Source organism: Dreissena polymorpha, chromosome 3, assembly GCF_020536995.1.
Source record: "Dreissena polymorpha isolate Duluth1 chromosome 3, UMN_Dpol_1.0, whole genome shotgun sequence".
In the NCBI taxonomy this organism is placed as follows: domain Eukaryota; kingdom Metazoa; phylum Mollusca; class Bivalvia; order Myida; family Dreissenidae; genus Dreissena; species Dreissena polymorpha.
Window position 1 is genome coordinate 9,337,164 of NC_068357.1, and position 15,346 is coordinate 9,352,509.

Sequence of the window (15,346 nt, forward strand, 5' to 3'; positions counted from 1 at the left end):
GGTTATAAATTCACGAGAAAATGCAGAGCCAAATCTCTTTGGAATAGCTTGGCGGTTAAGATCGCTTCTGACAGTGCTTTTATCATGCTCTTCTGTTCCAGCGTTTTCTGCTCGTGTCAAAATATGGAGATCCTTCCCTTGCAGTCGTATTGTCTTAAGAACTGAGCTCCCATCCTGCTGTCTTCTTTGAAGCCAAGAACATACTTTGTACAGCAGATAAGCCTCATATCGCTCAGGCAATTTGAGAATATGCTGTAGACACATCATGTTAGGCTGTGATGAACTGTATTCATGAAACAGATACATGATGGTGGCACTTCGCTGCATCGTGTACCATGGAGAAGGGCGACTCATATAACGCAATAACCGAGTCTTATGTAGATTCAGTGAAAGTCATTACGAACCAGCGACAGTGGGGTTCGATGTCTGCGAAGACGGTGATTATAACAAAGTCAAAACGCACTGGAAACGTGAATCATATTGTGAGTTTCAGCAAAGAGACAGAATGCTCATGTAAAAAAGGAAGACTTTTGTCTCGTGGCAGAAACAAAGCCGTCATGATTGCTCTAATCAGCACAACTCTGACTAAAATGGGATGCTATATTGTTCTGTCTTCAGGGGATGCAGACGTTCAAATTGTTAAATACAGTATAACGATCCCGTCGTAGCACCACAACTTTGGTGAGCGAGGATACATATTTACTCATCTTGATCCTGCATTACTCCGAAAGGTACAATAAGACCATCTACTGCCGCTTTTATGTAAACAGTCAAAGGAACGCAACGTGTATAATATTAACCTTTTGAAAGAAATCGTGCTTATTCAGGCTGTAATTTATCTTCAATAATTTTCAGCAACGGTAAAAAATCAAGTCTACAGAAGTTAGTAAAACCTGATCCTATCATGAAAACATGTGCTGGTTCATTCTCTCTTCAAGATGTCGTAAATTGGATTTTTTTAGTATTGAACTCCTTATTGATAACCTCAGTTCGATTAAAGTGTTTATTGTCTCCTAAACTATGGCATTTTACATAACAACCATAACGTTTGAGTAACAAGTTATGAACTTATGGTCCTTCGTATTGTGTTGATGGCCATTGGACGCCGTGTTGGATTTCTGTTTAACATAATTAGCTGACATTTTGTCTGATGATATAAATTTGATATGTATGTGTTGTTTGCTCTCTGAAACCTGGGTATATACATCAAATTCATCAAATTTGAGTGGATAGTTACATAGTTATATTTTATAATAATAAGTATGTTTAGGCGGCCATCTTGGCGGCCATTGTGGACGCTGTGTTTTGGATTTATGAGTAATATAATAAACTTAAACAATGTCTGATGATCTTAATGTGTAATTTGCCCCCTTAAACCTATGTATAGACACCAAAATCGTCACATTTTAGTGGCTAGTAGCATAGTTATGATCATTTTATAGGTTTTGGCGACCATCTTTGCGGCCATCTTGGCGGATATTTAGGACGCCATGTTAAATTTCGGTGTAACATAATTAACTTACACTTTGTCTGATGATATTAATGTGTTCTTTGTCCCCTGAAACCTGGGTAAAGACATCAAATTTATCAAATTTAAGTTGATAGTTACACAGTTATGATCATAAATAGGTTTTGGCGGCCATTTTGGCGGCTATTTTCAACGCAATGTTGAATTTGTGTGTACTAAATTGAACTTAAACAATTTCTGATCCTCATTATGTGTTCTTTGCCCCTTGAAACCTAGGTATAGACACCAAATTCATCAAATTTGATTGGAAAGTTACATAGTTATGATAATTAATAGGTCTTGGCGGCCATCTTGGCGGCCATCTTGAAAAAAAATAAATCCGGATGTCCGATTGTTGTTAACTTTTGATATGTTTTAAGGACCTTCTACCCTACCAGGATCAGTTAAAATAAGTTTTGTAGCAATTGTTTGGGGGTCAAAGTGTATATTGACCATATTTCGGTTCAATTTCTCCCAGACAATTTATGAAAATTAAGCTGATTGAGGCCCCATCTTCAAAGGGGAAAAAATACCAAAAGCTGCCAGTACCAGACTGTTATCAACCATTTTCAAATGCTACTGGCATGCATCTTCCCATATATATAGGTGTATTTTTGCCCCCCTTACTGGTACACCCCACCTCATTTTGGGGTACTTGGCTATATAGCGCAGAAAGAGGGCAATTATAGACATGACTCAATCATTTGAGTTCAAGGTTCAATTGACGCGATACACATTCGGATCGCGATTTGTCCAGATTTGTCCAGATTGAGTCATAAATGCGGCATCTAGAAAAGTTACACATTTATTAGACTTGACCAGATGACCTAGTTTTTTAAGTAACCATACGTTAAAACCATGCGGTAATTCAGGGTCACACTCGTACGGTAACCATACAATGTTTGGCCATATTGCTGCGACCATATGTAAGCCACGAAGAAGTCATCAACAGAATGAATAAATTATTTATCTATTTGTAACCCTGTATCATTGTATTGAACACAAAGATCGACATGGATAAAATCACTATAATTGGTGAAATGATTTCGCTCAGTTACCAATACTGCCTTATCATCATCGTAATAAAAATTAAAAATAAATTATTATCACAATAACTAGCATCAACATCAGTATAATCATACTCTTAATAAGCATGGTTTCATCAGCATTATCAGTCAAATTATCAATATTATTATTATTATTAAATGTTGATATTTATATCACAACTAACTGTCGGAAGAAACCACATGCAGTGCTTTGATTTACACATACATGGTTTTGTTTTCTTCATGTTCATCCTTGAGCTATCATCTGGTTCGAATTGGCCGTAATGATAAGTCACTTCTTCACCAGGACTAATATCTCGTAAAGCGAACAGACAAAGGTGTGGTATCACTGTCTGAATTCTAACTGGAAGCACAGCCAAATTTGGCTCACACGCGTGATTTATAAAACGACCAACGTTCCCTTTAAAACGTGGGTCAATGTAGGTACAAAGCACGCCGGACGGTGTATATTCCCGGATTATAAACACAAAGTTCATGTCACCATATTTCATGTTATCAATCCTCTTTCTAGCTTCCGCTTTCGACAACACCTCCCCGGCATATTCGCACAGGAACTGACCTTTCCGCACAGTCTCCAACACTTTCACACCTAATCCCTTTCCGACAGTCTCAAAAACCTCCATTCTAATTTTAATTCCCTTCTGAACCACTCGGGTCGGGCAATCTTCTGAGCATGTACAGTTAGAGTTACACTCTTGTAATACAATATTGTTACTTGGTGTTAAGCCTTCATCCGTTAGTAAACCGTCCGGGGTGTAGTTCAATCCGTACTTGACGCAGACGCAACTTGTGTTTGGTGCGCAAGTTTCAACTGGACATGTGCATCCGTCTATAGAAACTTCAAACAGGTCCTCGTCGAACCCACTGCTCGGAATATTACATGGGACATATGTGAACTGCAAATTATACAAATAACTTGTTTTAACTAACATAATCAACCGAGCTTAATTAAAAATATCGATAGAAATCAACAGTACCGTCTGTGGATTTCGCCTCTTGTATAGTACATTGAGTTTGATACAAAATATGAGTTCATATTATTGAATAAGTTTATGCCTAAATGTAATTAAGAACAAATATTCGGTTCAGTGTTAGTTGTTGCGGTAATTTGCAAAGTTTTACAGTGCCGATTTGTAGGAATTATACAGCAAGGGCGATACTCTAACTGGGTTGATAACAAGTATTGGAACGCAACACAAATGATTATATACGAATTAACTAACACGTAACCGTGAGTTATGTCAATCCTACCATGAATATGCATTTAATTTGAATATTTAATAGTGACACTATGAGTATGTTAATAGAGACTCAACTTTTCCCACGAACAAACATAAACACATGCGTTTTCGTCAATAAGTCACACAATTTTAAAATGACGTCGACTTATCAGTGAATTGTTTCCGTCTGTATAAAGTCACGGAAAAATGTATTTTCACAATTGAGTTAAAACTACAACAATTCCCAAGTTCCTTCGGACATATTCCTTAAAGGAATGAATATTGTGTCGAGTATTATCTAAAAGTGCATTCTCCCTAAATGACCAAAAAAATAGCAATGAAACTTAATTTTTCAAGCCAAAAGGCATGTAAATGAATATTTTATTTTTTTTAATTTATAACAAGACATCAAAGACCCATAATCCAAATCTGATGTCTGCTTTAATTACAGTGTTTTTGTGCTAATTTTTGCCAATAAGTACGGTGCCGGTTCTTTTCCCTGTTGGGCCAAACAATCGCTGTTCATTCATAAAAAATGAGTTAAAAATAGAAGTGACGTCATATGCGTTGTTAAATGATATCAATATTTTATGTTAGTAAATGCAAATGATATGCCAATTATTTAAACATTAACATTTTGATAAACTCAAACTTATATTACTAATGCGTCGTGGTAAAATAAATATTTAACTTTGACCTTGCGTTGAATATAATGAAAACAAGTGCTGTTAGAGGACAGCGCGCTCGACTATTCGAGTGCTTGACAGTATAACGTAAGCAATCATTGGGAAATTGTTCATATTCAATAATGTATTAGACGATCTTTCAACAAGGGATGTTTGTAAAACATGCATGGCCCCCTATATGGGCTATAAGTTGTAGTAGCAGCCATTGTGTGAATACGTTTTTTGTCACTGTGAAAGGTGGTGGTGGTGGTGGTGGTGGTGGTGGTGGTGGTGGTGGTGGTGGTGGTGGTGGTGGTGGTGATGGTGGTGGTGGTGGTGGTGGTGGTGGTGGTGGTGGTAGCAGAAGAATAGAAGTAGTAGTAGAAGTAGTAGTAGTAGTAGTAGCAGTAGTAGTAGTAGTAGTAGTAGTAGTAGTAGTAGTAGTAGTAGTAGTAGTAGTAGTAGAAGTAGTAGTAGAGTAGAAGTAGAAGTAGTAGTAGTAGTAGTAGTAGTAGTTAGTAGTAGTAGTAGTCATATAGTCGTAGTCGTAGTAGTAGTAGAGTAGTAGTCGTCGTAGTGTAGTAGTAGTATTAGTAGTCGTAGTAGTAGTAGTCGTAGTGTAGTCCTAGAGTAGTACAGTAGTCGGTGGTGGTGGTGGCAGTAGAAGAAATAGTAGTAGTAGCAGTAGTAGTAGTAGTAGTAGTAGTAGTAGTAGTATAGTTTTGTAGTAGTAGTATTAGTAGTAGTAGTAGTAGTAGAGCAGTATAGAAGTAGTAGTAGTCGTAGTAGTAGTAGTAGTATAGTAGTAGTAGTAGTAGTAGTAAGTTATCGTAGTAGTAGAGTAGTAGTAGTAGTAGTAGTAGTAGCAGTAGAAGTAGTAGTAGCAGTAAAGTAGTAGTAGTAGTAGTAGTAGTAGTAGTAGTTAGTAGTAGTAGTAGTAGTAGAAAAAAGAGTAGTAGTATTAGTATTAGCAGCAGCAGCAGCAGCAGCAGCAGCAACAGGTAGTAGTAGTAGTAGTAGTAGTTGAAGTAGTATGCATTACAAAAATGCAGTTAGCCTTACATTTGGTAAAATTTAAATATATTACAAGGGAGGCAAATCTGTAACAATAAATGTAAACTTATTGCATTTGTTTCCCCTGTAGTGTATTACCTCCCCTGTTCTGCTTATATTTATATTAACCAACAAAATTAAACATTGACACAATATTTAATATACAAAATATACAAAAAATCTCATATTCTGATAATATTTTTACTAATCCACTGTATTTTACTTAAAGGATGATGTTTCATTGGACTGATAATTATAGATTTAGGATTACAGACCAGTTGCTTCAGTAATATTGTTCAGAGTGTGCCCTGTTGGCCGCGTATGCATTCTTTAATTATCATTCAAAAAACCACTTTACTATTTCGAGTCACCGTGACCTTGACCTTTGACCTAGTGACCTCAAAATCAATAGGGGTCATCTGCGAGTCATGATCAATGTACTAATGAAGTTTCATGATCCTAGGCCCAAGCGTTCTTGAGTTATCGTATGACAACCACCTGGTGCACGGACCGACCGACAGACCGACAGACAGACCGACATGAGCAAAGCAATATACCACCCCTCTTCTTCGAAGGGGGGCATAAAAAAATAAAAAAGGGAAAAAAAATTGGGGGGAGGGGTAGGGGATGGGGTAGGGGGTATAATGCGGGGTGTGGTAATTTATAAGATGATGTTTAAAAAAATAATTTTGGGGGGGGTGGTGGGGGGTATGGGTAGGGAGGGGTGAGAGGGGGGGTATAATGTGGGGTGTGGTAATTTATTAGATGATGTTTAAAAAAAATGGGGGTGAGGTTTGGGGGGGGAGGGATTCTGGTAGGGGCGTGGGGTATTATTTGGGTGGAATCCATTGTGGCATTCAGGTAAGTGTTGTTTTGTCAAAGTAATAATAAAATGTGATCATAAATAAAATAGCTATGACAATTTAAGAAAATATTCAATTATCTAAGTGTAAAAAGGGCCATAATTATGTAAAACATTGCTTGATATAGTGGTCTGCTCTTGTTTATAGGTTGGGGTCATGTTGGTTAACAAGTATGCAACATTTAAATAATAAAAGCAAAATGTCAAAGGATATAGGAAATATTTGGGGTAGTACGCACAATTTAACATAGATTTATCAATAATATGCCTATTCTAAGTATACAAAGGGCAATAATTATGACAAAATGCTTGATAGAGTTGTCTGGTCTTGTTTATAGGTTGGGGTGATGTTGGTAAACAAGTATGCAAAATTAAAGCAATATGTCAAGGGACAATGAAAATAAATTGAGTAGTATGAAAACTTTAACATTTGCTGCATATTCTAAGTGTAAAAAGGGCCATAATTATGTAAAAAATTGCTTGATATAGTGGTCTGCTCTTGTTTATAGGTTGGGTTCATGTTGGTAAACAAGTATGCAACATATAAATAATAAAAGCAAAACGTCAAAGGATATAGGAAATATTTGGGGTAGTACGCACAATTTAACATAGATTTATCAATAATATGCCTATTCCAAGTATAAAAAGGGCAATAATTATGACAAAATGCTTGATAGAGTTGTCTGGTCTTGTTTATAGGTTGGAGTGATGTTGGTAAACAAGTATGCAAAATTAAAGCAATATGTCAAGGGACAATGAAAATAAATGGGGTAGTACGAAAACATTTGCTGCATATTCTAAGTGGAAAAGGGGCCATAATTATGACAAAATGCTTGATAGAGTTGTCTGCTCTTGTATATAGGTTGGGGTCATGTTGGTACACAAGTATGCAAAATATGAAAGCAATATGTGAAGGGAGAAAGAAAACATTTGGGGTAGTACGAAAACTTTAACATTTGCACGCAGACGCTAACGCTAACGCCTAGAGCTAACGCTAACGCAGACGCCGACGTGAGTAGGATAGCTCCACTATATATATTTCATACATAATAGTCGAGCTAAAAATGGGGGAAAGACTATTCCGAAATAATGTTTTTTTATGTGAAGTCAATACCTTTATACCAGAATTGTAACAGCACCCGAATTAAAAACAAGATCATTGGAAATCCACACACACACACACACACACAATCAACTAAATAACGAAAGTCAATCGGTAGCAACATTCAAACAGCTTTTAGTAATGTTGATCCCCACTCAACCAATATATAATCCAAAACTAATCGCATAATGCGTATTTAAGTTAAACTTATGTTACAATTTTACAAATGTTATTAATAGTTTCGCCAGTTCTCCTGAAGAAAAACAACTATATCAGACTTTCTTCATCCCATGCTCATTGGAAATTACCCAAAGAACACATTTTCACTTGACGAAATCGTGCTGGATAATCTTAAATATTTTTCTACGACAAGTTACTGAAATTTCAGTACGCAATAAAATTAATTGCTTGAATAATATAGATTTTTTCCTTAATAAAAGATTTGATGAAGTAAATAATAATTATTTAATAATTGTGCGTTTTAAAGTCAATCAAAGGGAAACTATATTTTTTGATTCATCAAAATAATTTGCTTTGACGTTACTATCAATACACTCTTTTTTGTACGGTTCATTAGATACTCTAATTATAACCATTATAGACATCAAGCCCATATCAGTAAATTGTTATCTTGATAATTTGGATGAAAGGGCAAAGCTATTAAACTTACCTGTTGATCGTAGAATATATTGTGCATATATATTATATATATGTATAACTATATATATATATATATATATAATATATATCTATATATAGATATAGAGAGAGAGAGAGAGAGAGAGAGAGGAGCGAGAGAGAGAGAGAGAGAGAGAGCGAGAGCTCTCTTCTCGCGCTCGCGCCTCTCTCTCCTCGCTCTCCTCTCTCTCGCTCTCTCTCTTCTAGAGGCTCTCCTCTCTCTTTCTCCTCTCTCCTCTAGCTCTCAGAGCTCTCTCTCTCTCGCTCTCTCTCTCTTCTCTCTCTATCGCTCTAAGATCTTCTCTCTCTGAGAAATTCTCTCCTGTTATTAAGAAAAATTTGGGATGGGTTGTCGCTTCATCCCATTCCTCTCATAACTTTTGATATACTTATCGGCAGCGTAAATGTTTGCGACATATACAGAGTAAAATGTAGCCTTAGTTTTTGAGTCCAACGTAACCTTATGTATGGGATTAATAAGGACATAATCTGGGCTAAACGCAAATAAACTTACATTTCTGTCTAATAATTCTGTTCTGCATCCGTCTGCTAAGAAAATAGCGACGTTTTCGCAGCCATTTGTGATATCCATCCGTGTTTGCCTGGCGAAGAGTCGTAGTGTTTACGGATTAACTATACAGGACAAACACAGCATACGCACCGTTCGCCCCGGTTAAGCACTATTAAACATAAGATTAGCTTTATTTTCTGCGCAAGTCCGTAAATTTGGTAACAAAAATATTGCATTTTGGGAGTTTGTGTATATGTTAAAGCCTTTATCTCTTTTTAGTTTTGTATTCATTATTTTCTAGATAACATGCATAAATTATAAATAATGTTATATTTTCAGCTAATAAGTCAATTTATGGATTTCGAGAAAGTTTCCATATGTTTATACAGATTTTTGATTCCAATACAATAATCACGAACACAGTTCTTTTATGAAGTGCATAAATGAATGTTTTTTTGGTATTCCAAACATAGTTATCACAGCATTTAATTAAAAAGAATTAAATCATTTCAGAATATTAAACGGTTATCGATTATTAAAGTTATTTCTTTATCATTTTTTTTATTTATTTTTATGTTTTGTTTAATAATCGAACATCGTGTAATATTCTAGTATAAACGAAACTCGATAATAAATGTTGTCGTGCTTATGTTATTGGTACCTGTGATATCTACTATCTTAGTCCGTTCAAATTTGGTGTTAATGGTCATTCGGTCCGTCTAGTTTTCAGAGGCGTTTGATAAGTCATCAATTTATACATGTAGTACACTCTACGTCATTCCGGTTGTAATAATAATAATGTTAGGTATTTTGAGTATCGACCTTCTATGCGCACTTGATGTCATGTTCCTGTTAAGTAGGATACTTAATACTTATGTTACTATATATAGTAACAAAATTGATTCGAATGCATATGACTATCGGTCAAAGCAAGGTGATTATCGTTTTGCGCTGCAGGGCCAAATGTTGAAAATCGATTATCGGCCCCGCAGCTAAAGCGTGTTACGTTATAACAAAATGGCGCCCACATTCAGTCTCAGCCAACGGTGATCAAAACAATTAACCACAACTCAAAGAAAGAATCGAACATAATAATAACGACACGTAGTACACAGTTTGGATACTACAAATATCGATTGAGACTGAAACTCTTCTGTACATTAGATATATGCCTCTATTTTAGCTTTAACATCGAACAGCAAAATTTATAGTTAAAGAAACACTTACATAGACAACTTAAATCCGATGTTTATAATAATAAAATAACAACGATGCACTACTCCGTCCTGTTGTTATTCCATCCGTTATTTTGTATTGATTTTAGATCACAATTTTTAAAACGGTTGTATCGAATGCTAACCACTTTCACCAAAAACAAAGTAATAATACGTACAATTGCAACAATACATATATTTATAAAAAAAAATACATAAACTATATCTTAATATGAAACAATACTTTCTTCTAAACCAACTAACACAAGTCATTCTTTGTACATGTTTGATAGCTGTAGTACAATGCGTGTACATGTACGCTGTAATTCAACTCGTTACAATTAGTAAACTGCATTGCAAACATATTATCGTATAGGACATTTATCAATAGCCACGATAATGTTAGATAACCTTCAATGAAAAGATAATAATGACAATTGATCAAATACATTCAAAAACAGTTTTTACAGTAAATTTTAATGTTCTGTTTTACACGAACATATATAAACAGGGTACATATGTAAAACTAGCCCTTACTATAAATGATTTATAAATGTAACAGCATAATTTGTGCAGCAACTTTTTATTTTCAGTTGTTAATAATGCAATAAATTTGATTACGTTAGGTCGATTTCTGTTATAAAGAAAATACCTTGAATATGCTGTTTGCAAAGTATCATATAAAAATAATAACTTTTAATCGTGATACGCATTCTTAAACATGAAAGTGATCCGCTATTTGTAACTTGACATTAACATGCACGTGGCAAGCACGAAGAATCCGGACTATGAGTTGCTTCGCCTCTACGTCAGGACATCCCCATATATGTATGATACGTTGGCCTAAACATTAAACCAAAAAAAGTTATCTATAATATTCGTCTGTATCATATAAGTTTTTGCATCTAAATTAAAGATGTAAAGATGATGTTGTGAAAGTACATGCAAGTTGTAGTCTTTTTTAAAGTTCGTTATTGGCCAAGAACCAAATAGTTCAATAAATATTAATATGTTTAATAAATTCACACTGATCTGATCTGCACACGCATGGTGAGTAAAAAGCAACGTTTTCGAGTCATTACTGAAATCAATTCTTGTTTGAATCACGAAAGGTCGGAGCGTTTACGGATTAACTGTACATGATAAACTTATCATACGCACCGGTGGGTGAGGTTAATCATCACTAAATATAACATCCATTTAATTTTTAGCACAAGTCCGTAGTTTTTTATTCGTATGATCGTATTTGGAACTTTTAGTATTCTTATCAGCTCTATTTCTGTGTATAAAGCCCCCGGTTGGGTGGCATATAGCAGTTGAAGTGTCAGTCCGTTTGTCTGTCTGTCTGTCTGTCTGTCTGTCTGTCTGTCTGTCTGTCTACATTTCCATCGTCAGTCCGTCAGTCTTTCCGTTATACTTTCGTCTCCACTCCATATTACCAATATCCTTATTAATCCCACGCCACAAAATGGGTGGAGGATTATAGGAATATCCTTCTTTCTTCGTTCCGTCTGTTAGTCTGCCCGTCCGTCCGTAGCAGTTTTGCGTCAACTTCATATCTCCCAAACGCTTTGATGGATGTCATAAAACTTGCCGCAACTGTAATCGGAATTGAGACGATGTGCAGATGGCATAAGTTTGCCGGCTACAGCAAGGGCGTAATGTGAGATCAAATGTTCGAACCTCTTTTTGTTATCCGGATAATATCTCATATATAAATTGAACGACTTTTAAGAAATTTGCCTGATATTTAAGATAAAGTTTGAGCCTCTCTTATCGTGGCCGGTCAATATCTCATATACCCATGGACAGATTGTTATGACACTTGGCAACACCGTTTAGGTAAATTAGTGCAGAAGCATGCGTTAGTCATGCCGGCTCAATGTCAAAGTCGTATTGTATGATTAACTGATTAAGCTCACTATATCTGATACGCTTTGACGGGTATTCATGAAATTTAATAGTTTAGCCTCCTTTTTGTATCAGCTTCATATCTCCTATACCCATTGAGGGGTTTTCATGAAAAGTCAAAGTCATACAGAATATTCCAGTAGTCTTTACGCTGTCAAAAATAAAAGTCACCACTTCAAGTTCGGTGAAATATGATGGAAGATATACCTGTCTCCTGGACTGTGTTGTTAAGTTTATTTGTTGATCTTATTAATAAGAACTGACCGATTTTAAAATCTTTTACCACAATTAAAAATTGATCATTTTAAAATACAGCTATCGCGAAAACAGTTTGCCAATCAATAAGTCATCCTTCCTTCAAACATTGTTTCTTATTAATGTTAGTGTATGTGCAGATATTACATGTTTGCTTTTAGCTTTAAGCTTGTATAATAGTGATCTTTATGTAAATAGTTATACATTATTAATTGTACGAGGGTGAAAGGCCGAAGGTTTTGTATGATAACATCGACTTAACTTTAACTACCAGATAATATTGGTCCACATGTTTTAAAAAAACTTGGCTTACATGTATGCTGATTATATAGATACGATGCTAACGTTATTGAATAAAAACTAATAATTCATTTATAATCAACAGCAGAACATCAAGAGCTAATTTCATAGACAAAGTTGGTCAAACACGATGTGTAGAATCACAAACTTTATATTGCCGATAAATGTAGGTCACATTTTAACGATAAGGAGTCGCATGCCTAGTAGTTGATGCCATTGCGTGTGTACAATTATGAAGGTAGTTTTTCTGCTGGTGTTCTTCAATGCTTTTAAAAGCATTTACGGTAATGTGAATTTACACGTTTGATTTGTTATTCGCTATAAATACATGAAGAGTATTAATATATGTGTGTGCATGGACTTAAGAACTATGGCGGTCACATTCATGTGATTTGCGTACTTAATTCGTTCACCGTCCTGTGACACGAACACATATATTGTCATTAATACGCACGTCTTACGTATTTTCTGTACCACACGGGTTGTGACGATGGATGGATATCGTACCATGGACATTGTTACCACTTCAGCCATGATGCAGAGTCATGGATAGGTTCTGAGGTAAATTGTTTGCTGTAAATCGTGCAGTTTCATCATAATCTATCTCACGTTTTCCTGTAAAATCTGGTTAGAATTTGATGTAATTTGTTTTAATTACTTGGATTATCGTCTGTTGAAGTACAGACTGTTTTATTTCTTCCTAATATGTAAATGTCCTAAAGTATTTAGTTTAGTTGTGATTGTGATTCAACAAAGCGACGTTATCACCTGACCAGCGATGTGGTAGTGTCAATTAGCTATATTATAATGTGCACTAAAACATATCAAGGTTACACTTTTTACAAACACTTTGACTTTTTGCGTTTTGTTTTCCGACAAAATTACATGAAATCCATTTCATATATCCATACTAAGTAACTCTACAATACTACGCCCAATATCAGTCAAATTGTTTGTCTAATATCAATAAGAACGAAAATAAACAAGAATAAATCAAAACGACCTAATCTATCTGTATCGATTTAACAGTTTACAGTTCAACGGGATGTAGTATTTACTTTATGGACTTTTGACATCCGGCATTTTAACTTTATGGGCCCATGTGTATGCAAACCACGAACACATAGTGCCTGGATGAAATCCCTAACTGAGTAGTTTTTTATTTCAGGGTATATGTTTGCATTTCGGGGCGTATCTGGCAGAGATTGACAATCGTGATGAATACATATTCATTCAACACTGGGTCGACATATTTGCTCGTTCGTAAAACAGTTTGTTTTACCCGGTTCAACCCTTTGATGTTATTAATTGTTGAATCATATATTTTCTGTTCAGGGATGTTTTACTTTATATTCTGTCCTGCATTGTATAGGCAATCGCTTACTTTTGACGAGCTCGGGGATGATATTTAAAAAAAGTTAATATACTAGGCATTGCAAAAACGTGGGACAATTGTGTATCATAAAATGTTAATGAAAGAAAGGAACGTCTTTTAAACGGAGCCCAACGGCACTGATATACATACTCATATGTGTGTTTCGCACTAAAAGAATGCAGGTTTGCAGTAACGTGACTTTCCTACGGAATCCGGATAGGGCCAAGTTGAGTGTCGCGTGTCGACCTTCGAGGTCGACACACGACATTCTCGCGACATTCTCTCGACGCTCAATACGACGCGCGACAATCATGCGAAAATCAATATTTGAGTGTCGCATATCGCGCTGGGTTTTAGAAAAAAAAATCGCAGAAAATCTTGACTGTCGACTGATTTGTCGCGCGTCGTATTTAGCGTCGAGAGAATGTCGCGAGAATGTCGTGTGTCGACCTTCGAGCGCGACACTCGACATTCTCTTGACATTCTTTCGACGAACGACATATCAGTCGACAGTCAATATGATATATCGCGAGAATGTCGCCTGTCGACCTAAAAATCACACGACATTCTCTCGACGCACGACATTCTCTCGACGCTCAATACGATATATCGAACCAATATCGCGCAACTGTCGCTTGTCGACCTAAAAACCCCTAGGTCGACACAAGACATTCTCTCGACGCTCTCTCGACGCGCGACAAATCAGTCGACAGTCAATATTTGAGTGTCGCATATCGCGCTGGTTTTATATAAAAAAATCGCAGAAAATCTTGACTGTCGACTGATTTGTCGCGCGTAGTATTTAGCGTCGAGAGCATGTCACGAGAATGTCGTGTGTCGACCTTCGAGCGCGACACTCGACATTCTCGCGACATTCTCTCGACGCACGACAAATCAGTCGACAGTCAATATGATATATCGCGAGAATGTCGCCTGTCGACCTAAAATCACTAGGTCGACACACGACATTCTCTCGACGCTCAATACGACGCGCGACAAATCAGTCGACAGTCAAGATTGACTGTCGACTGATTTGTCGCGCGTCGAGAGAGCGTCGAGAGAATGTCGTGTGTCGACCGGTGTTGGAGTAATTTTTCATCCGCAAGCATGTTGTTATAGTAACTCTTTCAGCTTAAGTAAAAATAGCGGCATCTAGTAGCAGCAATAACAGCAGCAACAGTAGCAGCAGCAGCAGTAGCAGCAGCAGCAGCAAAAGCAGCAGCAACAGCAGCAGTAGCAGCGTAGTAGCAGCAGTAGCAGCAGCTGCAGCAGAAGTACCAGCAGTAGCAGTAGTAACAGTATAAGTAGTTGTTGTAGTAGTAGTAGAAGCTGCAGTAGAAGCATTAGCAGCAGCATCAGTAGCAGCAACAGCAGTAGCAGCAGCCGTTGTAGCAGCAGTAGCAGCAGTAGTAGCAGTAGCAGCAGTAGCAGGAGTAACAGCAGAAGAAGCAGTAGAAGGAGTAGCAGCAGTAGCAGTAGTAGCAGAAGTAGCTGCAGTAGTTGTAGTTGTAGTAGCAGTAGTAGTTGTAACGTAGTAGTAGTAGTAGTAGTTGTTGTTGTTGTTGTAGTAGTAGTAGTAGTAGTAGTAGTAGTAGTAGTAGTAGTAGTAGTAGTAGTAGTAGTAGT

General features: G+C 36.5%; 1 protein-coding gene across 1 annotated transcript in view; it reads left to right on the plus strand.

The window, feature by feature from the left end:
• Nucleotides 1-12,843: 12,843 nt before the first annotated feature.
• LOC127872950 (perlucin-like) overlaps nt 12,844-15,346 on the plus strand; it is a gene marked incomplete at its 5' end in the record, with an annotated part of 14,511 nt that continues 12,008 nt past the window's right edge. The window contains 2 exons of the mRNA XM_052416471.1: nt 12,844-12,906; nt 13,514-13,604. Of these exons, the coding sequence (XP_052272431.1) occupies nt 12,844-12,906; nt 13,514-13,604 (154 nt within the window). The remainder of the gene's footprint in view (nt 12,907-13,513; nt 13,605-15,346) is intronic.